Source organism: Archocentrus centrarchus, chromosome 21, assembly GCF_007364275.1.
Source record: "Archocentrus centrarchus isolate MPI-CPG fArcCen1 chromosome 21, fArcCen1, whole genome shotgun sequence".
In the NCBI taxonomy this organism is placed as follows: Eukaryota; Metazoa; Chordata; class Actinopteri; order Cichliformes; family Cichlidae; genus Archocentrus; species Archocentrus centrarchus.
Genome location: NC_044366.1, coordinates 31,049,284 through 31,075,775, shown reverse-complemented (window position 1 = coordinate 31,075,775; position 26,492 = coordinate 31,049,284). Strand labels below are relative to the sequence as shown.

The window sequence follows — 26,492 nt, the reverse complement described above, 5'->3', positions numbered from 1 at the left end:
AAGCGACAAGTGCAATCACAAAGACGTTGGTGCAGCATTCCTTTTGTGACTAATTTCAACACAGCGACAACTTGCCAACTTCAGGAACCGCTCACCAACTTGTTAGGGAATGCAGGGTCACCAACTGCTCTGTGTGACTGAGGCTTAAAACAGCGCACCAAACTATGAGTCAAAGTGGAGGGCACAGGGGCACCTTAACAAAAGCAGATAAAACACTCAAAAGGCTGAGAAAAGAGGAAGACCAGCAGCAGCAAGAGCAGACAACAAAATAGTAGTTAAATTAAAAATTAAGACCTCAATAGTTTGCCTAACTTAACAATAGCTCATGTGTGAGTGACTCGGTCTACCTTAGCAGGGTTATTCTGGGAAGTGAGAATTTGCAGCACTCACAGAAAAGTGAATGCCATTAGCAGCTGTCTTTAGTCAGCCATAAAGCATGTACACTATATTTGCTTGTCTGCCTTCACACACATATGAACTTGAGTGACATCCTATTCTTAATCCATAGGGTTTAATATTTCACCCTTTGCAGCTATAACAGCTTCAACTCTTCTGGGAAGTCTTTCCACAGGTTTAGGAGTGTTCATGGGAATTTCTGACCGCTCTTCCAGAAGCACATTTGTGAGGTCAGACACTGATGTTGGACGAGAAGGCCTGGCTCTCAGTCTCTGCTCTAATTCATCCCAAAGGTGTTCTGTCAGGTTGAGGTCAGGACTCTGTGCAGGCCAGTCAAGTTCTTCCACACCAAACTCACTCATCCATGTCTTTATGGAGCTGCTTTGTGCACTGGTGTGCAGTCATGTTGGAACAGGAAGGAGCCATCCCCAAACTGTTCCCACAAAGTTGGGAGCATGAAATTGTCCAAAATGTCTTGTTATGCTGAAGCATTAAGAGTTCCTGTCACTGGAACTAAGGGGCCGAGCCCAACTCCTGAAAAACACCCCCACACCATAATCCCCACCCCCCCGCCACCAAACTTTACACTTGGCACAGTCAAACAAGTACCGTTCTCCTGCCAAACACCAAACCCAGACTCATCCATCAGATCGCCAGATGGAGGAGTGTGATTCATCACTCCAGGGAACACGTCTCCACTGCTCTAAAGTCTAATGGTGGTGCGCTTTACACCACTGCATCTGACGCTTTGTGCTTGGTGATGTAAGGCTTGGATGCAGCTGCTCAGCCATGGAAACCCATTCCATGAAGCTCTCTGTGCACTGTTCTTGAGCTGATCTGAAGGCCACATGAAGTTTGGAGGTCTGTAGAGATTGACTCTACAGAAAGTTGGTGACCTCTGTGACTATGCACCTCGGCATCTGCTTACCTCACTCTGTGATTTTATCTGGCCTACCACTTCATGGCTGAGTTGCTGTTGTTCCCAATCTCTTCCAGTTTGTTATAATCCCACTGACAGCTGATTCCTGAGAGTGACCTATTCTTTCACAAATGATTGTAAAAGCTGTCTGCATGCCTAGGTGCTTGGTTTATACACATGTCAATGGAAGTAACTGGAACAGCTGAATTCTATGATTTGGATGGATGAGTGAATACTTCTGGCAATATTGTGTAGATAAACTGAGGCTGAGACAACCATGACTCAACTGGAAAGGTCAGTGTATGAATGACTGCATATGCATGTGTTTTTGACATGATAGAAATTTTTAATTTTTTAAAAAATGACAGCAGTTGCTCTTACTTATTTATCACAACAGCCCTTGCAGAGACAGAGACAGCTCTTTTAAAGCATTCAGCCTTTTTGCTACAATGAAATCTGACTGATTTTGCTTACCCATTCTTTATTAACTAAATTTTATATACAGTTTGGTTAGTAACTGTAATATGTTTCTACAAACGATACTACATTCATTTTTCTTTAACTTGCACGGCTCAGTTGCATGTAAGTTACTCCCAACACTGCCTGCATGTAACTGCATGCTATGGTTACACTAGAGACAGTGCTATACTTAACCCTCTGTACCCTATAGGGATAAGTATAACACCCATACTGTTTCTGTATAAAAACATTTTTATACACACTATATTTTAATAATAAACAGCAATGAATCATCAATAAAAAAATAATTGTGATAGCTAAATATTTTGTGATATTTTACATTTTTACCCCCAAGTCACCTCAAACACCCTGATCACTATTTATCTGTGCTGCATTTCCTTTAGTACCTACTCAGCACTGCTTGACTTCACTTGGCATGGTTTGTAGGCATTTCCATTAGTACCTAGTACCACGTACCAGGTACTTTTTTAGTACCCACACAGCCAGGGTTCCAAGCGATCCGAGGTGATCCAAAAATGTGATGTCAAAGAACAAGATGCCACTGGTTGGCCAGGGAGTGTCATCACAAGCGGAGTCATGAGAGCAACTCCTTCACTAGAATCAGCCACGCCATTTTTAAAAGCCGACAGCAGGAAACTGGAGGCACACAAACCAACACCGTGGTCGAATGAGGAGGTGCAGACATTTTATTTGGTGGGAGATGAGACGAGAAATAAGAAAGTTCTCCGAGCTAATGGCTGCTCTTTGGTACCATCGCACAACACAGCAGTGTAGACAAAAGCTAACACACTTTGAGTCGCATACAAATTACGTCACGAGACTTCTGCCTGCGTTGCTATATCAACTCCACCCACACTCAAGTCTGACATTACCTGACATCTTAGCTTATAACCAGCTATTGTTGTTTAGCTGACAATAAGTAATTGTCAATATTGGGAATAAATAAGCGTGTTTATGCATGTTTTCATATGTTAGAGCCCTGACTTCAGTTTAGGAGATGAGGTCTGAGGTGAGGAGGAAGAGGAAGAGATGGAGATGAGGGAGGAGAGAGAGCAGTGACGGAGGAGGCAGATGAAGAAGAGGAGGAGGAGAAAGCAAGAATAAGAAAGAGACAATGAGATGTATAATTTAAAAGAGCTACTTGTGATCTTTAAATTAAATCTAAATTATAATGACACTTTACACCTTTTTTTTTTTTAGTTATATTTATGTGTTTAGAATATTTCTCAGATTTCCCCTTTCAGGAATCTGGAACATTCCGATAGAATCCTACTGGGGTAAAGAGGGTTCGGCAAATGTGATGGTTCCTGTAGGGGCATAAAGGGTAAATGTCTGTGTGCTTAACAGCTGAGTAGATGTATGCAGACGTTACACAACAAGGGCACGAGCTACACATCCTCCACGTCCACTACAAAAAATTAAAAAGAAAAAAAATGTTGTTTCATTTTTAAGGTTTTGATATTGTTAAATTCTTTAATAACATGAGAGATGAGTGTGAAGTCTTCTAAATTCAAAACTGTGTGTGTGTGTGTGTGTGTGTGTGTGTGTGTGTGTGTGTGTGTGTGTGTGTGTGTGTGTGTGTGTGTGTGTGTGTGTGTGTGTGTGTGTGTGTGTTTGAGAGAGACAGAGAGAGAGTGTGTTCCTGGCTTCATCTTCAGACATCTGGCAAATTTTCACATAAAGTAAACACATTGAAAATTGGGGGGAGACCAGAGAGTCAAGCTGGCTTCAAGAGTTTGGGAATCTAAAGTGTTGTGATTCAGGTGTGGTGTGTGTGAACATGAGTCACCATTAAGCGTGTAGAATTCATGCTGAGTGTGTTTGTGCGTGATTGTCTGTCTTCATCTTTCCTGCACAAACTCTCCTCCTTCCTCTCCTCTTTCTTTTCAGCAGATTTCTGCCTTTTCTCTCTGCTTCTCTTTCATCAAATCAACCTTCCCGTTTGCGACTCTGCACTCCTGGGAGCTAATTTTCCCGCTCTCCATTTCCTCTCACTCGTCTATCAATAATTTTCATATTGCTTCACTTTTGAAAGGAGGCAGACGTGGCCAAGAACAAGGTCGTCTCTGAGCCTTTGCACTGTTTCACTGCTCTCGCTGTTGAAGTGAAACCCCGCCCCCTTAACGATGACAATATTCTGTTTCTCCTCATCGGCGTTCCTGGTCAGACAGACAGACCAGACAGCCTTGCACCCTGCCCCTCAGAGCCTCTTCTTTGGCTTTACTTTAAAAATCTGTATCTGTTTGCAAATGTTAGCTGTGGAGAGAAAGTCTGAAAGCGTGTTTGTCTTTTTTCTTTATCTGCAGTGATCCAGTTTTTTGAGTTACATCACTCCATCATGTTCTGAATACTTCAGATTCATTCATTTTCCGGTCAGGGAATTTAATAAACCAGATTTAATTCAAAATTCAGTAACTGACTTGGAAAAAAAAAGCATGCACATTTACTGTATAAGCAGCCACATATTGCAGGGTCAGCCAACTGTGCTGCAGTTTTTCATGTAATTTGCATTTGAATTCTAAGATTGTGATTAAAATACCTGCCTGAATGAGATGATACTTTTCAGAGGAGAGTGATCCGAGCACAGCCAGCTCCATCACGAACACTTCTGATGATTTAACCCCATCCAAAAATGGAGTCAACTCAAAAAGACCCTTACAGAGACAAACAGTAGCAGTGGTAGGATGATTTGACCCAAGTAAAGTACAACTGGTACCTTCTCAAGTACTGCATAAAATATTTGAAGACTATTCATCTGTGCTGCTTAACTGTGAACTGAAGCCTTCGTTCCCTGACTTTAGCATCTGAGGCAGCGCCTCCTCTAAAACTGCTCAAAGTTTGAGAAGAAGAGCTGACTTAAAGTGGGCCTAATATGTTTTTCCCTACTTTCTGTCATATTATTACTGTTAATTCTATTAACCGTCTGAGGTCTAAATTATCATAGGTGATGATTTCGACCCTATCCCTAAATCTAAAAATCAGATTATGAAAGAAAGAAAATAATCATTCTAATTGAATTCTAATTGAAAAACTATTTACGTGTTTAACACAATACAAAATAGGGTTATTCTAAGGTTGGCCAAAGTTTCAGATAACGAGTTCAGTGTACAAGCAGCTGTGAGCAAAATGCTCCAACTCGAGACTCCTCCATTCGCTCAGTTTTTCTACTTTTGGACTTGTACAGCATCACTGAAGGAATATCCTTAATACCCTTATAGTCTTAATGTGGCTACCAAATCCCACCCACATGCTGGTTTACCAGGCACAGCCTATGAGAAGAAAGCTGGTTTAAAGGGAGAGCAAAAACGGCTTACTCCATGAGTAAAAAGTTGCTTCGTTGCCAAAAAAAGATGAAGGATTATTTTGAACTGTGACTCATGCAAAGCTACAGTCCAAGCATCACAGGTTCCCTTTGACAAGCAGCCGCAGAGTTGATGAAGAAAAATGTAATAATGGTTTTACAGTGGAAGTAAAGACATGCAAAGAAAATAATTCATGTTTAGATGATAGCCCACAGGTCCATGCTACCTCATATGTGACCCAATTAAAGAATAACCATGAAGACGTGTGATCTTTGGTGCTTAACAGTGCAGACCTTTGTTCCCATCTTCAAACTTAAATTACCTTATGATTTAAAGTGCCTTGAGACAACTGAAATGCATTGAAATGCACCTGACTGGGGAGAAGCAAGAAAATGTTCCACAACAACCTGCAAGCTTCATATCTCACAGTTACAGTTATGGAGGCACACATCAGTGCATCTTTAAACTTTTTCCAAAAATGCCTGCCTGTTCTTGGAGTGGCTGTTACTGTACTGTGCACTAAGTTTCCACATAATGTCAGAAATACGCTCGCAGACACAGAAGGATATGTTGAAGTGGCAGAGGAAGTAATAAATTATTGAATAATGGCTTGATTATTTCATTTAGGACAGTGAAGGATCAAATGTTTAATAATTTATCTTCTGGTTTCCCATTTTCACTTTTAATATTCTTGCTTGGTGGATTTATTCCCACATAGATTACACCCCTGCAGGCTACGAGTCAGACTCCATCATCTTTGTTTTGTCGTGGAAGTCTAAAATTGAACAAGCTTAAAAATGCATGAGTTCAGCTTTTGTGTGTGTGAAAGAGTCATCTGTTAACCAGCATTTGGCAGATGTTCCAGGTAAAATTCACTGTAACTCAGACAATAAGCTTAGATATAAACCTCTAAATAAAACACACACACACAAAAAAAAAACCCTCCAGAAACATCTGAGATCTGTGGATAACACAGAGCTTAAAAACAAAAAAGAATCCTTCAGTTATGTTTGTTGTTCTTCCTCAGGGCCGTGACCTGCTGGAGACCTCCAGCTTGACAGCTAAACTGTAGGTTATGTCACATTAAAGCGTGCTCTGTGCTTAACAGTCTGAAGCGTTCACACAGTGCATTCACCCAGATTTAACCTCCCTGAGAGACGACTGAAGTGATCGAATCTATTTATGTCTCTGTCAATCGGCAAATCGATGCTTTGCGCTCGGTTCTCCTGCCGTTCAGCTCTCTGGACGAACCGCATCAAAAACCCAAAGAAGACTTAAAAGCCTGACCCATTGTTCACCCTAATGGTTGCACAATGAAAACACCCAACTCACTCTGCGATACTAGCTGGCTCTACTGCCTCATCCTGCAACCATAATATGTCACAAAAGCTCTTATCAGAGTAAAACAAAGGCTTGATGATATTTCTGTCATAAATCACATTACACTGAGAGGATTTTGTTGGTCACAGTGGAGACAGGCAGGAAATGTGGGGAAAGATAAGCAACAAGGGCCCATAATTAAACTAGCGACTCGCTGTCGAATACATTTGAACCCATGTGGTATGTGCCCTAACCACTCAGCTCAGGTCTTTTTTTTTGAGACATACAGCACAGTGCAGTACTGTGTAAAAGTCTTGAGCCACCCCTCATTCCTTTAAGTTTTGCTTTAAAGCAGCCAGACCTTCTTTTAATTTTTAAGGTAGTCTTGAGCAGTAGTCCTCCAGCTTTCTGAAGGATTTTTTAAAGTTTGTCTTTGGACATCGGCAGCTTTTTCACTCATTATCAGGCTTTGTACCTGATCATTTTCAGAGGAATGTTTTTTTTTGTTTGTGTGTTTGTTTGCCATGTCGCTGACCTGTGAATCATCAGCATAAAAAAAGGCACCTAACAGACAACCCCACACCATCACTTTTAAATTGTATCTTTAGGCACTTTGTTACTAGCAGCTTGTCACGAAAACATAATTTGTTCCAATTTCTTTAGTCAAATGAACAAAAAAATTTACCAAAGATAACACAGTTTGACAGGCATAAAAAAGCTTTTTTTTTTTTTTTTACCAAGAAGGTGATTCACAAGAACTATTAGCTGAGCTTGGCATATATCAGCATGGTGACCTTAAAAACTGAGAAAACTGGACAAGTGGAGGACAAAAGAAGGAGTGACAGGCCTAAAAACTCTACAGCAGAGGAACAGTATCTGAAAGTCGCATTCTTAAGGGCAGCGTGGTGGCGTGGTGGTCAGCACTGTTGCCTCACAGTTAGATGGTCTGGGTTTGAATCCACCTCGGCCCGGGCCTCTCTGTGTGGCGTTTGCATGTTCTCCCCGTGTCTGTGTGGGTTTTCTCCGTGTACTCTGGTTTCCTCCCACAGTCCAAAGACATGCAGTTTCTGGGGTTAGGTTAATTGGTCACTGTAAATTGCCCATAGGTGTGAATGGTTGTCTGCCTCTCTGTGTTAGCCCTGCAACAGGCTGGCAACCTGTTCAGGGTGTACCCTGCCTCTCACCCTATGACAGCTGGGTTAGGCTCCAGCCCCCCCCCAAACAGGATAAACAGAAGACAATAGATGGATGGACTCAGTGGTTCGATTCCTGGCTACTCCAGGCTACATGCCAATGTATCCTTGGGCAAGATACTTAACCCCAAGTTGCTCTCCGACCGTCCTGTCGGAGTATGAATGTGTGTGAATGTTAGTTAATTAAAAAAGCACTTAGCTTAGTAGAAACATGGAAGTGCTTGTATGAATGTGAGTGCATGGGTAAACGTAACACGTGTTGTGTAAGCGCTTTGAGTGCTCTGAGTAGAAAAGCGCTATATAAGAGCTAGTCCATTTACCATTTAAGTATGTTTGTATAATTTTTTTTACCAGTATTTGGAAAGCAGGTGCCTCATCTTTCACCGCTATCCAACCTGTTTTCAGACTCCTGTGCAATGCTGTTTGATGTTACTGTCTATATTAGGGCAAAAAGTACCAAACAAGAGTCTGACTCCAGTTTGCTTTTATTTATTTTTTGTTTAGTTTCGATTGTTTTATTTATGATCTTCTGATTTCCCATGAGGATTGTCACAAAGTTAGTGAATTCTCATTTTGGCACTTCAAGCCAGAAGTCTGGTGACAAACAAGCAGTGAATTTGGACACTGGACATTGATGTGACAGTGGGTTGTACAGGTCAGGGAGGCCGGCCCCAAAGCATAACCTGCTTTATCCTGCTTTGTGACTCCAATAGGGGATCATAGTTTAGAATATGAACATCATGCTGTATTCTATAGGACTTGATACTAGCAATCACAAAACCAGAAGAACACAAGAGTTCATTGGGCTTTGAACTGTGCTGTGTCACCTGAACAGGCAGAAAATCCATTGTTTTCCCACTGATTGAACCATGGTACAGAGCTGACTGGGTCTAATTGGTGTCAGGCACTGAGAAATAATGTCACAGTTGCAGCCATTCTCCTGTGGTCTGACACCTCTGAAGCAGTTGAGCCTTTACAAGCTGGGGAAACAGCAACATCAAACTACAGGCGGCTCTTTGAGAAGAAGGGTGGGGTGACAATACCCGAACAAGCCAGGTATAACGCGGCGGCAGCGGTTTCATTAGGACAGCTCTCTGTGCCTCAGCAGGAATGGCAGCAAACAGCTGCCCCTCAGCAGGTCCTGAGAGAATTTTTTTTATTTTTTTGTTACCCTCTCTTTTTTTTTGAGGTGCATGCGGGGAATTCTCTCAGAGAGGGATAATTTAATGTGGTTCCAGGTCATTGCTATCAGAAGTTATAGAGCCGGTAATAATGTAATACTTTGTCGGTCCCTGAGAGGGACTGTCTCTGTGTTGCTCTGTGGGAAAGTGAGAATGGAGGATAAGCCACAAAACAACATCCTTGTTTAAAGAGCGAACACAGGATCCAACAAGCAAGTTGTATCCATCTAATGTTACCTTGTTTTCTCCTGTCTGTACAGCCCTTTAATTCAGTTCATCTTGTGGCGATGTACATGTAGAGATATTGGGCCATTTATAAGACATACTGCCCCTTTCCATCTGTTTTTGAGGGAAAAACACTGTTTCCTGAGATTTATCTGAATACAACTTTCCTTTGTTCCCCACTGAGTGTAATTCATTCACTGAGTGTACATTTGCCAGCTAAACTTTAAACTGTTTAATTATCACATTCAGTACTTACTTAGAAAACAGTTGAGTACATGTTTAATGACTCATCAAATTAAATTGTTTGGAAGCACCGTTAGCTTATTCAGCCCCACTTACGAAAATGCTTTGCAAAACGGGAGTGATTCCCCTTGTGAGAACATTTTAAGACACGATAGAGGCCTTTTCATATCTCTGTATACACGATGTGTTAAAAAATCTATGTCTTATCAAAATAACAACACAAACCAGCTCTGTGCAATCACAGCAGGTTTCCACACTGCAGCAGCCTGTGCTCAGTACCGGGGCACCACGTAGGGGCACTTTGTCAGAGCCTCTGGCGTCTGATAGGAACGCACAATGTGTCCTTTGGTGTGGGTGTCATGATGCAGCAGTCACAGCAGTAGTGGAACTGGTTTCTAGCTCTTTCACATAAGCAAGCTTGGAACTGCACCAAAAACACACCCTTCAGCCTAATTTTTTTAGCAGAAAGGGTTTGTGGTGTGAATTGGCGTATTTTAACCCAAACTACCATCTTCCCTTAAAGTTAAGCAGGTAACTGCCTAAACCTCAGACAGCAAAGGAAAACAATTATAAACAGTGAATGAAAGTAAAGCAAATCAATTTACAAATAGGAAACAAATGAAGTTTACTAGTTGTAGGTCCTGGTATGTATTTCACTGCAGGTTAGTGTGAAAGATTAATTTGCACATTGATTTGGTTTGAAACATTCATAAAGCCAGAGTACACAATGGGAACGCAGTTCCTCATTTGGGGAGTGTTGATCATTTCAAATGACAAATATCACCACTGGCAGTTCATATTAGCTGTACTGTATGTGTCTATTCTGATTGTTTAAAAGAAGCATCACTCTGTGTAACTGCTGTATAATTGTGAGAATGCACATTCTTTTTGTTAAACACTGTTTTTTTTTTTTTTTGGCAAACTGGGATCAACTAACTGGATTGCTGCCATCTGAAGTCAAATTTGGGAAGATGGGCTATTCAAGTGGGATAAAACGGTAGGGTAAGGTTATGCCAATGGATGATGATGGGAACAAGTATGGTCCAAGTGTACAGCAATAGCATTTTTTTTAACATTTCATTTCCCCAATGATGCATTAAATTAGTATCATTATTATAAGATTCATAATGCATGCATACTGGTTAATGTCCAGACTTCTGCCCCACTTTGAAATTCAAGTGTGTGTCTGCAGAAGGGTGGCACTGATCCATCATCATCAGATGAGAGAAAACTAGAAAATATCTCCGACTGCTGGATTGATTTTTTAGAAGTTAGTGCTTAATGGGAGCCATTATATATTTATGTAGTCTCTCTGATTGATCTTTCTGAGTTAACTTCAATAATTACTTCCTCCAAACCATCAACGTGTCTATTAGACCCCATTCCTACAAGACTGCTCAAAGACATCCTACCATTAATTAATGATTCAATCTTAAATATGATCAATCTATTTCTATTAATGGGTTATGTATCACAGGCTTTCAAGGTGGCAGTAGGTAAACCATTACTTAAAAAATCATCACTTGACCCTGCTGTCTTAGATAATTATAGGCCAATCTCCAACCTTCCTTTTCTCTCAAAGATTCTTGAAAGAGTAGTTGTAAAACAGCTAACTGATCATCTGCAGAGGAACGGTTTATTTGAAGAGTTTCAGTCAGGTTTCAGAATTCATCACAGTACAGAAACAGCATTAGTGAAGGTTACAAATGATCTCCTTACAGCCTCTGACAGTGGACTCATCTCTGTTAGACCTCAGTGCAGTGTTCAATATTGTTGACCATAACATTTCTATATTACTATTACTATTATTATTATTATATAGATGATATAAATGACTGTCTTGCAGAGACACTCATTTATATCATCTCTTCAACTTCTTTCTCCCACTGGGCATTGTTGCTGGTGAAAAACTCAGCTGTGTGCAGGAATGGTTGTTTGAAAGATGCAACCGAGACAAATGAGATTTTTTTTTTTTAAATGAACTGGTTTAAGGTAAATAGCAGCAGGTGTTATAACTTAACACCATTTTAGCTGTTCATCTTATAGCCATCCATTTATATAGATTAATTACAGTTGGCTAGGTCAATCAGTGTCATATGTCAACATGTAAACATGCTGAAAGTGAGAAACTCCCAGTGTGTATGGTTATTTTCAGCATTTGGATCACATACTGTGCATTGTGTACTCTTTCACGATGCTTCCTGTTCTTCCTCCTCTTCTTTCTCGGGTTTCTGTTACCTGAGGTACTCACTAAGCACGTGATCCTTTGTGGCCATCTTCCTGATGTAATCATGGATCTTTGTTGTTTCCTCCAGGATAGTGGCTCTGACACTCACTAGCTCTCAGCCTCCTTCCTTCCACTTAGCGTACAGTCTCAGGGTGCTGGATTTGGGGTGAAAACCTTCATGCATGGTAAGGAGCTTTCTTGTCTTGACATCAGTGGCTTCTATCTCCTCCTTTGGCGAGCTTATTATCCCAGCAGGGCAGCTGATGACTGGCAGGGTGTTGATTGTCCAGATCTTGTTCTTCGCATTCAGCGGACTCTTCAGGACTTACCTTACATTCCCATGATCCTCTACATCATAGGAATGAACCTCCAGAATAACAGCTGCAAAGAACAAAGCCCAAGGTCCAAAAATGGAGTCAGGCATTCAACAACCCCCAATAAGAGGTTACGTGGACAACCTTACTGCGATGACCACAACCCATGTGGAGGCAAGGTGGGTGTTAGCTGCTCTGGACCATGAGGCAACATGGGCCAGAATGAAGTTTAAATCAAAAAATTCCAGGAGAATGGTGATCAGGAATGGGAAACTGACCAACAGGTTCAAGCTGCATGTGCACGGGAAGGCAGTTTCCTCAATAGAGGAGATCCCAATTAAGTGCCTCAGAAAGTGATTTGATGAGTCACTTACTAACAGGAACAACAGTGCCAGGACAGAAAAGCAGATGGAGGAATGGCTGAGGAAAAATCAGGACTCCTGTGGAAATTTAAAGCATGGCTTTGCCAACATGGACTGTTGCCAAGACTCATGTGGCTGCTAACTGTGTATGAAGTTCCTATGACAAACGTAGAACAAGCGGAGAAGAAGATCAATAAGTACCTCCGGAAATGGTTGGGAATCCCTCCAAGCTTCACTGCAGTAGGCCTCTATCAGGGGAGCTTCAACTTTCTCTGTCATCTGTGGTCGAGGAATTTAAGGTTGCAAAGTGCAGAGTCGTAATGACATTCAGAGACTCCCAGGATGAACAAGTCAGACAAGATCAGGATGCAAGTGGGCAGCTGACTCATCTGTTGCACAAGCCAAAAGCATGCTGAAGCAATGTGACATTATTGGAGTATCATGCCTAAGAAGACAGGGCCTTGGAACTTCCCATTTCCAACAGTGGGGGAAGACAGAAACAAGTGGCAAAAGAGCCATGATTCAGGAGGAGGTACAGAACCTGGAAGAAGAAGAAAGAAGATCACGGGCAGTGGCATTAGCTTCCCCAAGGAGCCTGGACTGAATGGGACCTCCCCAAGAGGAAGATCACTTGGGTGGACCTGTGGGGACTGGAGCTATTTCGCATCTCCTTCCTGCTGAGATCTGTGTTTGACTCACTCCCAACTCCAGTAAACTTGTGTAAGTGGGGCATGGGAGAGGACCCATTGTGCAAGCTTTGTGGGGAAAGGGGCACCATGGCGTACATCCTGTCCAGGTGTAAAACAGCACTCGCCCTAGGAAGGTACAGGTGGCGCCATGACAAGGTGCTCACAACGCTCGCTAACATCTTTAAGAGGGAGAGAAGCAGGAAATGCCAACCACCCCAGAAAAACAACATTAATCCAGTTTGTAAGGGAGGGGGGAAATCCACCAACCACAGCAATAACAAGAAACAGTCTGCTACAAAAGGCCCAAGCCTGGGAAATGAAGGTCAACTTGGGAATCAGGTTGCAGTTCCTCCAGGTTGTCCAGACAACCCTGAGGCCGGATGTGGTACTGTGGTCGGAAGAAGCAAAAAACATCATCCTCATAGAACTTACAGTCCCTGGGAACAGAGGCGCAAACAGGCCTTTGAAAGGAAGAGCACCAAATACCAAGACCTTCTGCATGACTGCAGGAGGAAAGGATGGCAGGCGTGGCTGTTCCCAGTTGAGGTTGGCTGTAGAGGATTCCCCACCCAGTCACTATGGAGACTGCTCACAGCCATTGGAGTGACAGGGAGGGAGAGAAGCAACTACTGTAGCAGTTCACAGGATGGGGCAGGCAGCCGAAGGAGCCTCTTGTTGGTTATGAAGTGAGAGAGTGGAGTCAAGCTGGAAACCAGAAGGAGGAGATGGGCAGTGATTTGGCCACCACTGCCAACCCACCATTGAGAGGGTGTTGTGGCTAAGGGTTGAAACACCCTATGAACGGCAGTTACCACCTGATGACATCAACTCCTTCTGGCCGAGGCTACATTCACTTAAGGTGAATGAAGGTGAAGCATCCTTAGATGTATTTGTAATCTAGGTCCATCTGATCTTGTGTCATGGGGCAAAGAAACATCCTTGCTAATGGCAGTTTTGGCTGACTATTAATCAAATAGGTCAAATTCTATTAAATTGATATAGATTATATGAAATTAGCTTCAAGCATTCATGTATGGGTGGCTGTAGCTCAGTAGGTAGAGCAGGTCACCTACTGATCGGAAGGTCAGTGGTTCAATTCCTGGTTACTGCGGGCTGCATGCCAATGTATCCTTGGGCAAGATACTTAACCCCAAGTTGCTCTCCGACCGTTCCGTCGGAGTATGAATGTGAGTGAATGTTAGATAACTAAAGCACTTAGCTTAATTAAGTAATCATGGAAGTGCTTGTATGAATGGGTGTGCATGGGTAAATGTAAAACGTGTTGTATAAGCGCTTTGAGTGCTCATATCTGAGTAGAAAAGCGCTATATAAGAACTAGTCCATTTACCATGTATTCAGGGGATAACATTAAATGATTGAGGCAAGCTGCTAACTTTTCATGTTGCCTTCTAAGTGTCTCTTGAATTCTCATTTGGAAATTGTTTTCATTTGCTTAAAATCTCATCTGTCTGAAAACAAGCAGAATCTGCCCACCTGAAGCACAGGACAGATAATAAAACATAAACAGAGTCTGAAGGGAAACTCGAGTGCAGGAGAAGTGAAGGCCATAAAGGAGAGGGAAGAAAGCTGTTTGTGATCAGCGGAGTATAATGGGCCCACTTGACAGAGCAAGAGAATCACAAATGTAAAACAAGGAGAAAGAGAGAGAAGGATTTATAGGCAGAGGACAAAAATGATTATTCAACGTGACCATCAGACAGAGGCGATGACATTAGCAGTGCTATTAGAAAAAAAAAATCTACAGGAAAAGAGGAAAGCAGCAAAGTGATGACGACGATGAGGAAAAAGGCGGTAGCAGAGAGTCTGGCGGTGACCATGGTGACATCGAGCAACGTGGATGAGTCATCTCCTTCCAAATAATAAAAGCTTGGATCAGGTTGTCTCTCACCTGTCGCATGGTGGGAACAACAGAGAATCAGGATGGAGGAGGAGGGTGTGTAAATACTCCATCATGATCTGGAATACGATGGTGCTCGTGATGATCTGGCTCTAATCCCCTCAGCTATGGATCTATTTTTGTTGACACCCTCGGGATGAGATCCTGGGGGAGGTGGTGACAACTTGGCCACAAAAATCTCCCAAATACTGACAGGGACTTTTTGTCTGCATATCCTGTATGGGCTGATGTTAAGTTCACAATTATGAACTGATTTTTCAATCATGAGCTGGTTTCTCATTCTGTTGTTCATGATTATGTAAAATTAAGGTCTCAGTTGTCCTTAAATATTTGCATAAAATCCTTAAAGCCATTGTTGAAAGCTCTTTAAAAAGCAGACATGGTAGATGCATTTAGTCTTTATTTTCTCATGGTTCGAGGTCTTTGCAAAGACTAGGAGGCGAGCCTGGCTGCAGATCGATTAAAGCTTAAATTTTATGAGGGCTGTAGCTCACCATAATGTCAGCTATTCAGCTGTGGTAATGAACACTTGAAAAGCTGAGGCAGCTAATTATAAGATTGTGGATGAGATTGTGCTGTATCAGTTAGCCCTGCCACCTCACAACGAGAAGGTAGGTCAGCTAGGGTCTTCCTGTGCATATGTGGGTTTCCTCTGAGTGCTTCCACAGCTCAAAGCTCTGTATAGTTGTTAATTTTATTAATCACACTTAGCCAAATCTTGTTGAAAAGATTTTACCAGAACTCTAAACGACACTGAGATCTGGTTGAAAAGCGAAAGATTGAAAGCCACCTTTTCATTGACCTGAAAAATGACTTTTCACCCATCTAGAAACAACACTTTAGATCTAAATGTAGTTGTAAAGTGAAAGGACATCCTTTCCATTCATTTTCTGCACTACTTATCCAACTAAGAGTGAATCATACTGTAGTTCTAACCCAGAGAGACAGACAAATCATTCAACACACCCACATCCTCACAACTGCAACTAGAAAGACCCCAGCGAACCAGATGTCCTTATGTCCTTTCAAGGACCTGAAAAGACATCCTTTCACTTTTCAAGATTTCTTGCAAGGTTTTATTTTCAGCATCTTTTCAAAAGGAATTTGATGACTGTGATGTAATCGTGTTTTCATCACAACATTGCCATATGTGGTTCAAAAAAAGAAACGATATTCGGGCCAAATTTGGACAACTCAGTTCACTCAATTTCAGTTAGTATTTTGTAGCTAAATACAGACCATGACTGGCTGTGATGTTTTAGCCCAGAAAACACCGTCTTTAGTTGTCTTGGGATCGGTGGGATGGAACTGGCGACCTATCCAGGGTGGACTCTGGCTATCACCTGGTGTCAGCTGGTACAGGGTTTAATCACACCCCAAAAATGGCCAATGATAAAGAATTAAGATGTTAACAACTTTTTTCATCCTTTCAGTGACAAAGATTAAATGGTAATCTTTCCAGCTTCTTTACAAAACAAATCCCGCTGGATTGTTTTATAATATTATTCTGCTCTCTGATTTTATTTTATTTTTTTGTGTCTATTTCTTATTTAATTTCTCTTTGATTTTAGAGCTGTGATTTTCACTGCCCTGTGCCTGTGTTATGCTGTTTGAACTGCCTTGTGTTAGAAATAGTCGTTATAAATAAACCTTGATGTATAGAACATAAAAAGCATATCTGCTTTCATTCATGATAATATTCATAATATAATATAATTTACATCAGCAGTTGAGTAGTTTCAGGGCCAATTTAGAGGGCTATATTTAGAAATGGTTGCTACAGGAGCAGCACGACGGCCATGAGGGAGACATGCTGTGGTTGTGTGTCGGTGCATATGGGTGCGTGGGCGGGTGGGTTTTTTTGAAGATATGTGCATGTGTGTAGATGCATATGGTTCCAGCTTGTGCACCTGCAGTGTAGTCAGTGGTGGATATATCTGGAGTGCATCCTCAGTTTGAGGCGGGTCTAAAAGCCTTCGGCCTCGTCCCATCTGTATGACTCATTCCATTTATCACTGCAGTCACTGTGCGATTAGCTTTTTAGAGGCTAACACGCAGCGAGTCCATGAAAACCACCATCGTAGCACAGCTAATTTTTTTTTTTTTGTTCCAGACGCAAGTTAAATTAAAGCATATCTGCAGTCTGGAGCAAAAACAAATATTGTCCCAGCATGTCATTACTATTCATATTAGAGACAGCAGCTGCAAAGACCTATGAAATAAGTCACTGGTTATCATGAAACCATCTCCCCTCATGTGAAAGTTTCCCTGAGATAATGAAAGAGAAGAGAGACGTCTCTCCTTTTAACTGATCTTTGAAATACATTCAAAAGTTTTCAGGTACATATAAGACTTTTTTTTTTCTTGTTAGTCCTCACTCTTTATTTGTAACTATTTGTAGTGGACATCAAGCTGGGATGCCACTAAGACATGAGGAGTTACTAAACAAAAGTTAGATTTATTCTGTGGAGTCATGGCTTCTGCTTTTTCTCACTCTTATAATTATATCCCATGGTTCCATAACTTTCTGTCAGATGCCCGAGCCACATCAGCAGGCTGCTTTCTGTGTTAAAGAGCAGAAATTCCACTCTGAGCACCATTCTACTGTTTGAGCTCATCACCTATCTCTCTGAGTTTGAGTCCACAGACCTTGTTTAGGAAACAAATTTTGGCCACATTTATCCTCAATCTGATTCTTTCAAGCAGCACATAAAGCTTGTAAGGATACAGATGCAAACTGTTTACTCAGCTAATTCTTCAAAGTAATATACCAGTAAAGCATCCACATTGCTAGAGAGCCTGAGGTTCATCGACAGGGGCAAAAACTTTCTCCCTCCTTCTGCTGTGCTATGCACAGGAATTGGACCCCAGCGCAGGATTCCAGAGACAAAAAAAAAACCTATAAAAAATAAATACTGAGCTGGTCAGGAGCCAGAAATACACAAACTCGGAAACACAGAGCAAGGTAACACACAGTGAGGGAAAGCTGGCGATGACACAACAAAGAACTGAGGACCCAGACAATATATACACGTGAGGTAATGAGGGAAGAGTGGAAACAGCCAGGGAGAACAGGTGAACTAAATGATGGGGAAGCAAAACTGAAAAACAGAAAACCAGGGAGTACAAGACTGCATAATAATAATAGGGGGTCTGCCCAGCCAAGGAGCAACACAGGGAGGATGGAACAGTTCAGGAGGCTGCCCAGGTCAAGGGGCAAGACTTGGGGGCATAGCCAAATAGAGAAGCAAGGCAACTTAAGTGGCCGGCCGGATTGCCAACGGCTGAGACAGATAAGCTCTGGAGGCTGACCGGGAGGCCAGCAATGGAAACAAAGCCATTCAGGGGGCCAGCTGAGTGGCCAGGGGCAGAGGCAAAGAAACTCTAGGGGCCGACCAGTTGGCAAACAACAAAGACAACGCACTTCTGGGGCGAGTCGGTGGCAATGGGGTCCCTCTGGGGACCGACGACTTGGTTGGCGGAACCCCTCCGATTGCTTTGCTGAAAGCTGACAATGGTAAAGGCAATGGAACCCCTCCATTGGCTTGGCTGGAGACTGACAATGGCAACAGAGACCCTCTGGTGGCATGGCTAGGGGCCTGCGACAGCAACAAAGGCCCTCTGGGGGTTGGCAACAAAGGAGACCCTTTAGAGGCCAGCGTCAGAGGAGGTGACTGGAACCCTCCGGGTGCACACCCTTGGGTTCATGTTCAGGTGCAGGCAACTCAGTCTCTAGACTCTCAGGCAGAGCAGGATGCTCTTGCTCTGGCAGCTCAGGATGCACAGGCTGGAGTTGTCCTGAGCACACAGGCGTTTCCTCTGATGATTGGCGCTGCTTGGCAGAGCCCGCTGCTGGTTCCTGAGGCTGAAGTTTTGCCCAGGACCCTAGAGACAGGTACGGGTGCGGGGATGAGCTGGACCTTGGCCGCCCCCCACCCCAGGAATAGGTAGGAGTGCAGGGACAGACCGTGCTCTGCCCACTCCCACCCTGGGATCAGGAATGGGTGCAGGGGCTGGCTAGGCCCTAGCCATTGGGTGCAGGGTGCTGAGGCACAGGGAAAGCCTCAGGTGAAGCAGCAGTCTTAGGGGAGAATCACACAGGTGCACTGCACACAGTCACCACAGAGTCCAACTCTGAAGCATAAGAAACACGTTCTTGGGAGGCCAATACACATGCTCAGTTAACGCTTTCTGGTGGTGCATTCTGTGGAACAAGAGCAGTTTCAAAAGGAGCTTGCACTGGAGTACAATAAACAGTCCTTCGAACAGCACCTGGCAGTCCACTGTTCTGTGACACTACACCATGACTACAGACACAGGGTGGAGCCGTTAATACTTGTCTCATCCACATCACTCTTCTGTTTGTCTTATTTTCCCAAACTTAAAGTTTCCTACTATTGTAGCAGATAACTGACAGAATGGACATTTCATGTTCAAACACTTCTTGCTTTTATTAAGAAGCGTAGGCAAATGAAACCTATCAACAGCATACCACTCCTTTTAAGGCATCTTGTGGGCATATTTCTTGGTAAAGACACCGAAGCACGACATCCTTTTATGTACATTACAATGTTACATTATTCTTAAGTCCACTGCAGCAGTTTGGGCTAAAACTACTTCCATTTCTAACCTGGATTTGGCCATGAAGAGGCAAAACCATGAGGTTATGACCAGGTTAGGCTTTGTTCCACTACCTTAAATGCAAGCTCTCGTGGGAATTTCATTGGTCTTTGTGAAAAGGATAAGCATTCTCTTGAGGGTTACTTTGCACTACTGCTAAGACATGCTATGAAACATTCATGATTTTCACAAAATTGGATTCTTGCATGAGAACAGAAAAATATGCCAATTAAATTGTTTCATTTCGTATTATGATTTCTTCTCATGTCAGTTCTGTCAGGATCACTTTAGTCAAAATAGGATTGTTACTCATCTGCAGTCATTCCTGTTTGGAGATAGGGCTCTGATCTGGGACCTCCCTAGCCTGCCACACCCATATATGGAAAGCCTGTGGGGGTGGCTGCCAGAAATAATGCTAGACATTATTTTCAACCTTGTAGTTTTCAACAGCTTACGCAGTGTTTTCTCCTCTCTGCAATACTGTTATTTCAGACTTTTGTGAACTAGTCTCAAGTACCTCAACTCAATGAATCCATAAATGAATCACTGTTTAAGCACCAACTTTAAGCCCAGTTAAGATCAAAGGATCAAGGTGATTTCTTTTAATAATTTAAAGTTGCTTTAAAACATTAATAAACTGAAAAATATAAGCATAATTTCTAAGTGTTTTTGAAACACTTTGTAAGGGATATGGCATATTATCAATAATGGGTGTGTTCTGAAATTTCCAGGTTTTGAATAAGACTAACTCTTGGGTAAAATCACAGTTTTACCTTTCCAACATAAAAGTATTCATCAATAAAGCAACAGAATATGTCATTTTACAACTAGCATAAATAAGGTACATTATTGTGACTATCAAACAGTCAGCATAGATTTGTCTTTATCTTAATTGTCAGATTTGATACAAAGCAATAAAATTACCTCTTTGAGATGGCTGTTGGAGGATATAATCTGGAATACTGGAAGCTACAAACATCAGCAGAGTCATGCCAAAGCAGAGGTGTTCATCCAATTAAAGCTGTTTTCACAGATTCAACAAATATTCCCTCTTCTGCAGATTATGGCTGGCCCCTGCCTTCTGATCTTTGCCCCATCTGGATCTACCTGGACGTCCTGTTCTCCACAGCATCCATCATGCACCTCTGTGCCATCTCTCTGGATAGATACATCGCCATACGTAATCCAATCCACCACAGCCGTTTCAACTCTCACACCAAGGCCCGCATCAAGATCATGGCAGTGTGGACCATTTCAGTGGGTAAGTACACACATGCAGATCCAAACACCAGCTATTTACCTGTACATGCAGAAATGCACTGATAGCAGCATGTCGTAGGTCAGTGAACAACAAGGACATCATAGGAAGAGAGCGTGGGGCATTTGCTTTACTGGCAGAAGAAACTGCTCAGATTTAGCAAAAGGAAGCAATGAGAGATGGCAAGAAATGGGGGGGGGGGGGGGGGGGGGGGCACAGGTGGACCAATATTGCACTTCACATGGATTTACAACTGAAAGAATAAAACTTTGAAATCTAACCAAAATAACATTTATGTGGTTCAGAATCACATAAGAGATAAAAATCCAAGCACATTCTTTTGTAACACAGTTTGAAAATCCTTGAATTGCTTTCAGTATAGATTATTTCAAGGCAAATAAATATCCTTCATGTCAGGGTCCAAATGCTTATGTTATGATTCCTTGGTTCTCATTTTCAACCAAGTCAGTGCAACTTCACACAACATAACATGAAGGTGTCCAAACCTTTTTTTTTTTGAGGTTTCTTATAGAAAAGCCTTCCCTAGCTTGTACTGTATGCATTAAGCATCACACAGAGGAATACAAAACCAGTTAGCACACACATTGAGTGTGTCCAAACTTTTGACAGGTATGACCAAAGAAATGCAGTAATTAACAATCCACAACTAATTCTGGATGCTGCTGGATGATGAACCAACTGGTCTCTAGCCCCTTGTGACTGGAACCCAACCATGTCCACATGTCCACAGCCCACTATAAGTTCACCAACATCTGGACCTCACCAGTTTCTACAGAGACAAAAAAAATTAACCTGGATGTCTGGAGCACTGGGACATTTCCAAAAGTTGAAGAATCAGGGCCGACTCCTGTCATAGCGAGATAAGGTTTTTGAAACCTCTGCTTCATGCTTCATTTCAAAGATTATTATTTGAACGTTTGAGCTCACTTTGTATCTTATTCTGTTTTTATAGACTGTGGGCTAACTATCTTGTGTGTCTTGGCTAAAGTGGCACTTATTAAAGGGGTCGCATTCATTGAATGCGTTAAAGAACAGAAAAGGTGAAATGAACCTAATGAGTAGTGATGGAAGGTCCAGCTCTTTTTAAAGATTCGACTCTTTTGGTTCGACTCCTTTAGTAAAGCCAGCTCTTATGGCTTCCAAATGGCTCTTCATTTAGCATTACTCAGAGCCTTCTATTTTAGCCGAATTTAGCAATTATGTATGGTTTGTGTGTTGTAAGCAATTGGCCAAATGGTGTGTCTATCAAAATGAAGTCCTGCCCCTGCTTGCATGGATTCTTAGCTGAGCAGGAGCTGAAGATTCAGCTCTTAGAGTCGACTTGTTCACAAACAACACATCAGTAATAACGAGGCTAATGTTTTCCCCAGCATTTCCCAGCCACACATCCCAGTGGAGACATTAATGGGAATGAGCCAGTACATTGAAGTTTTAAAACTGTGCCAATACAGCAAATCTAAAATAAAGGGAAGCCTGATATAAGGCCTCAGTGACTCTTTGTAGCCTTGGTCTCCATATGTGCATTTTCATAAGGACTCTTGGACTTTGTTGGGGTTTTTTTATGCTAACATTTAATATTTTTATATTTGATATAAGTAAATATTAAAAATATATATATTTATTTAATTACTCATGACATTAGCATAAGTCACTACAAACCTAGAAAAAGAAGAGTCATGCATATGAGCTACTAATACACTATATAATAATAAAAACTGTACTTGTATGTAGCATCTGAATTCAGAATGCTTTGACAAACAAGCAACAGTAGAACACTTAGGAAGTAAACTCAAACAGAAAACTCAAACTATAAAAGACAATATTAAATATGATGAAATCACGTAAAAGCAAGTCTATAAAAATGTATCCATGTACATGTAAAAATAAATCATCTTTTAATTCTAGGGTATTATGTATCAGAACAGCATAAAAAAACATGTATTTAGCAGGTCTTAAAATTACTTCAAAACCTCAGATGAACAACAAATGGTAAATGGACTAGTTCTTATATAGCACTTTTCTACTTGAGCATTCAAAGCACTTTATACATGTCTCCACTGACCCATGCATTCACACAAGCACTTTTTGCTATGTCTAAGTGTTTTCTATCAAACATTTGCACACATTCACACTCTGATGAATGCATCTGAAGCAACTCGGGGTTTATGCAGACTGGAGCAGCCAGGGATCGAATCACCAAGCTTCCTGCTCTGCCTCCTGAGCCACAGCCACCCAACACATGACATGTTATATTGTGTCATTATTTGTTTAACAAAAATTAAGTAAAAATGCAGAAGCAGTGTGTGAAAAACTAATTCCATCCTTACAACTTCCATAGGAATTAAAACGGTAAGTAGCAGCCAGGTCCTGCTACTCAAATTACTTAATTAACTGATCATCAGCAAGTTTAAGCACCTCTATAAAGACATTTTAGCAGTTTGCTGCATTCAGAAGTCTGTTAACACATTGTGAAGGAGGAAATACATCAGCAGTAAGCCTAGAGAAGCAGTTGCTGGTGCCCACCATTTCCAAAGAATCTGAGGTCTATCCATCTACAGTGAGACTGATTATTCACAAGTGGAAAACATTCAAGACAGGATTCCCAGGAGTGGACATCACAGCATTTAATCCCAAGGTCAGATCATGCGCTGCTCTGAGAAACTTCCAACACCCCACCCCACCCCCCCACCCCAAAAAAACCAAATAAATAAATAAAAGAGCTGCATCTCAGACTCTACAGGCCTCTGTTAACATGCTCATGACAGTATAATTAGAAAAAAACTGAACAAGTATGGATTATTTGTTGTGAAAGCCTCTTCCTTCTAAAAAGAACGGGATGGACAGCTTAGGTTTGCAAAGTTGACTCTGAACAGACTTCTGGAGCAATGTCCTTTGGACAGACAAGACCAAAATGGAGATGTTTGGCCACAATGCACAGCACCATGTTTGGAGAAAACCCAACATAGCATGTCAGCACAAACACCTCATAGCAAGCACTGTGGTGGAGGGGTGATGATTTGGACTTGTTTTGCAGCCACAGCACCTGGGCACCTTGCAGTCATTGATTTAACCAAGAACTACTTTGTATACCAAAATATTCTAGAGTCAAATGTGAAGATGTCTGTCCAACAGCTAAAGCTTGGTCCAAACTGGGTCATGCAGCAGAGCAATGACCTCAAACACAGCAGCAAATCTACACCAGAAAAAGAAAAGAATGGTCAAGTTAAAGTTCAGATCTCAACCCGATCCAATTCCTGCAAATCTCAATGAACTAAAGCAAAGTTGTAAAGAAGAGTCGGCTGAAATTCCTCCACAATGATGTGAGACTGATAGTCATATAGAGAACAATTACATGTTATTACTGCTAACTTTTCTACAGTCATGTACTGTTGTTTAAAAACATGTCATGTTTATTATAGATTGTATTTAAAATTACATTTTTAAATTTAAATTTTAGAATCTTTATTATGTCCTGATGCGTAAAACTTTAGAATTGAAAGGCATAGGTTAGTTATAGATCTAATAAGCTGACATCACTGTCTTCAGCAGATTTATATTGAAAATTAAATATTCACTAATTTATTCAAATATTTACTGTTGGACTCAGAGCATCATTCATACGGCCCTCAGAGGATGTTTAGGTGTTTGATTTGCCTCAGTGGTTAAAGTTGTACAGTCACACAGCTCTCATAACAGAGGCAAGGCTGTAACAATAACAAAATGTTCCTTTTTTATGGTCAGTTATGAAACATTTTATTTGATGTGTGCCCATGATAATTGCAACACACAATATTGGACCTTTAAGAAAGGCCAAATTTCTTTTGTAACAGTTTAGTTGGATCACACAAAGTCAGAGACCTGAGTTCATAAACAGATAAACTGCAGTTACGTGAGAGAGAATACAAACGCACAAAAAAAAAAAAGAGTACAAACAGAGGCCGTGCAGTCAACTCCTCATAAGATGCAATTTTCCACAAGATGCTTATGACTTCATATAATTTTTTATGAAGGACAGGGAACAATCAAGTCTTGATAATTGGCTTCTGCTAGCCTGGCTGGTCTCCAGCTTTTCAGTTCAATGGACATAGATGAGCAGGAAATGTAATGATGGGGCCGCAGTCAAAGGCCTGCGGCCATAGTGGTGGTGGGAGCGCAGTGCATATTAGCTTTAATTATTTATGCAGAAAAACAAGAAACATGAAGACGAGAACAAATATCTCAGCTTCACCTGATTACATTTCACTGGCAGTGTGGAAAAACATCATCAGATGTTGCTGAAATTTGCACTTTTTCACCTTCATGTCCCAGTTGTTTTGTTTTACTCATTACTTGGCCTGCTTTCATACTAAACTAATTAAAATGAGAAATGTTAGAAAGTAGATTTTTCTCCAAGTGGCAGTGTGCCCGGTCCATAGATTTTATCAAATTAATGGATGGAAGAAGCATTCCAGCTATGTCTGTGTGGTTGGACTCCCTGAGTGACCTACTGTAACTGAGTTATCCTGATTTTGGAAGATAACAGACAGTACAAGCACATTTGTGTCCCTCTTCTGCTCAGGAGAGGGACACAAATGCCAAAATGATACAACAAACATAACGGTGAGTGATGAACAATGTAGTGATTAGCTCATATGACCGAAGGACTGATGATCTTATGTAATGGTGAGGCATCCATCATCCATCAGTCCACAACTCACAAGAATCACTTCTTCTCCTAGAATATTGGACAAATTTAAGTCAAACTCGCATATAATGATCACCTAATAGGTCTGCCCCCAAACGGTGCTTAAGATCCAGATTAAGGTTGAATTTGTCATTTTACAGGCAATAACCTGTGAATTATGATGGTGGATCATGAGTTGTACTGATGCTCTGATTTTTAGTATCCTTGGTTCTTGTTCATGGCTGTTTATTTTATATTTGTGTTTCCTTTTGTTGATTTTCATGAAATTTCTCCTTCTGAATGACCTTTCGCTTGCTTCTCGATTTCTGCTTCAGCGCCTGCTCTATTGCCTCTTTTGTTTTGCTGTCTGACTGCCTAAATGTATGGTGTCTGTATTTGGGGTCTGTGATCTGCTACATACCTAAATACTGATGCGTTGGCACAGTATATTAGACCAACAGCAGCATGTGAAGGCTCAGATTCACTTACATAATGTAGTCAATTTGAATGGGAAAAAAAAACAGAGAAAATGTATACATAGATTCAACAAAACAACATCTACCAGAACAATTACCACCGAAAGAGCAGGGTGTCTGCAGCAGCACTGATGAGGAGTCGCCTAAGGGTAGCAGCGGCAGAGGACTGGCCAGCTGCAGCGAGCATGTGGACAAGACAAAGTCTTTGAAAAAGTCAGGCATAAGTCAGGCAATCCACATAACTCGGATTAGCTGAAAATAGATGGTTTAGCTGGGCCAGAATGGACTGTCTCTTCTCTTTGGTGAAGGAAACAGACCGTAGTCCACTGAGATTGACCATGGTCATGTCGTTCTGTCATGGCAGGCAGGTTTTGAACCCAACAAGACTCAGGAAGCAGCTTAAACTCAAAAACCAGCTTTGTTCCTGACTGATGAGAAAGTCCAAAACATATGTGGCAGTGTGACCAGGAAAACTAGATACTGGGAACTGAGGAATCAAGGAACAGAGGAGCACACAGCAGTGTGGGGCAACATAAAGGGTAAGGGGAGACTCACACAATATAGACACAAGGTAATGAGGCTAGGGGATAAACAGGTGGGAAACATAGTGCAACCAAATCAGGAATAGTGAAGGAAGTTAAACTATATACGAAGCACAACAGACAAGAGACCACCAAAGTAAGAC

The 26,492-nt window shown here is 41.7% G+C and overlaps 1 protein-coding gene across 1 annotated transcript in view; it reads left to right on the top strand.

Annotated features, from left to right (window-relative positions):
* Positions 1-26,492, top strand: part of htr2aa (5-hydroxytryptamine (serotonin) receptor 2A, genome duplicate a) — a 92,641-nt gene that overhangs the window by 42,272 nt on the left and 23,877 nt on the right. The window contains exon 2 of the mRNA XM_030757999.1: positions 20,450-20,650. Coding sequence (XP_030613859.1) covers positions 20,450-20,650 — 201 coding nt within the window. The remainder of the gene's footprint in view (positions 1-20,449; positions 20,651-26,492) is intronic.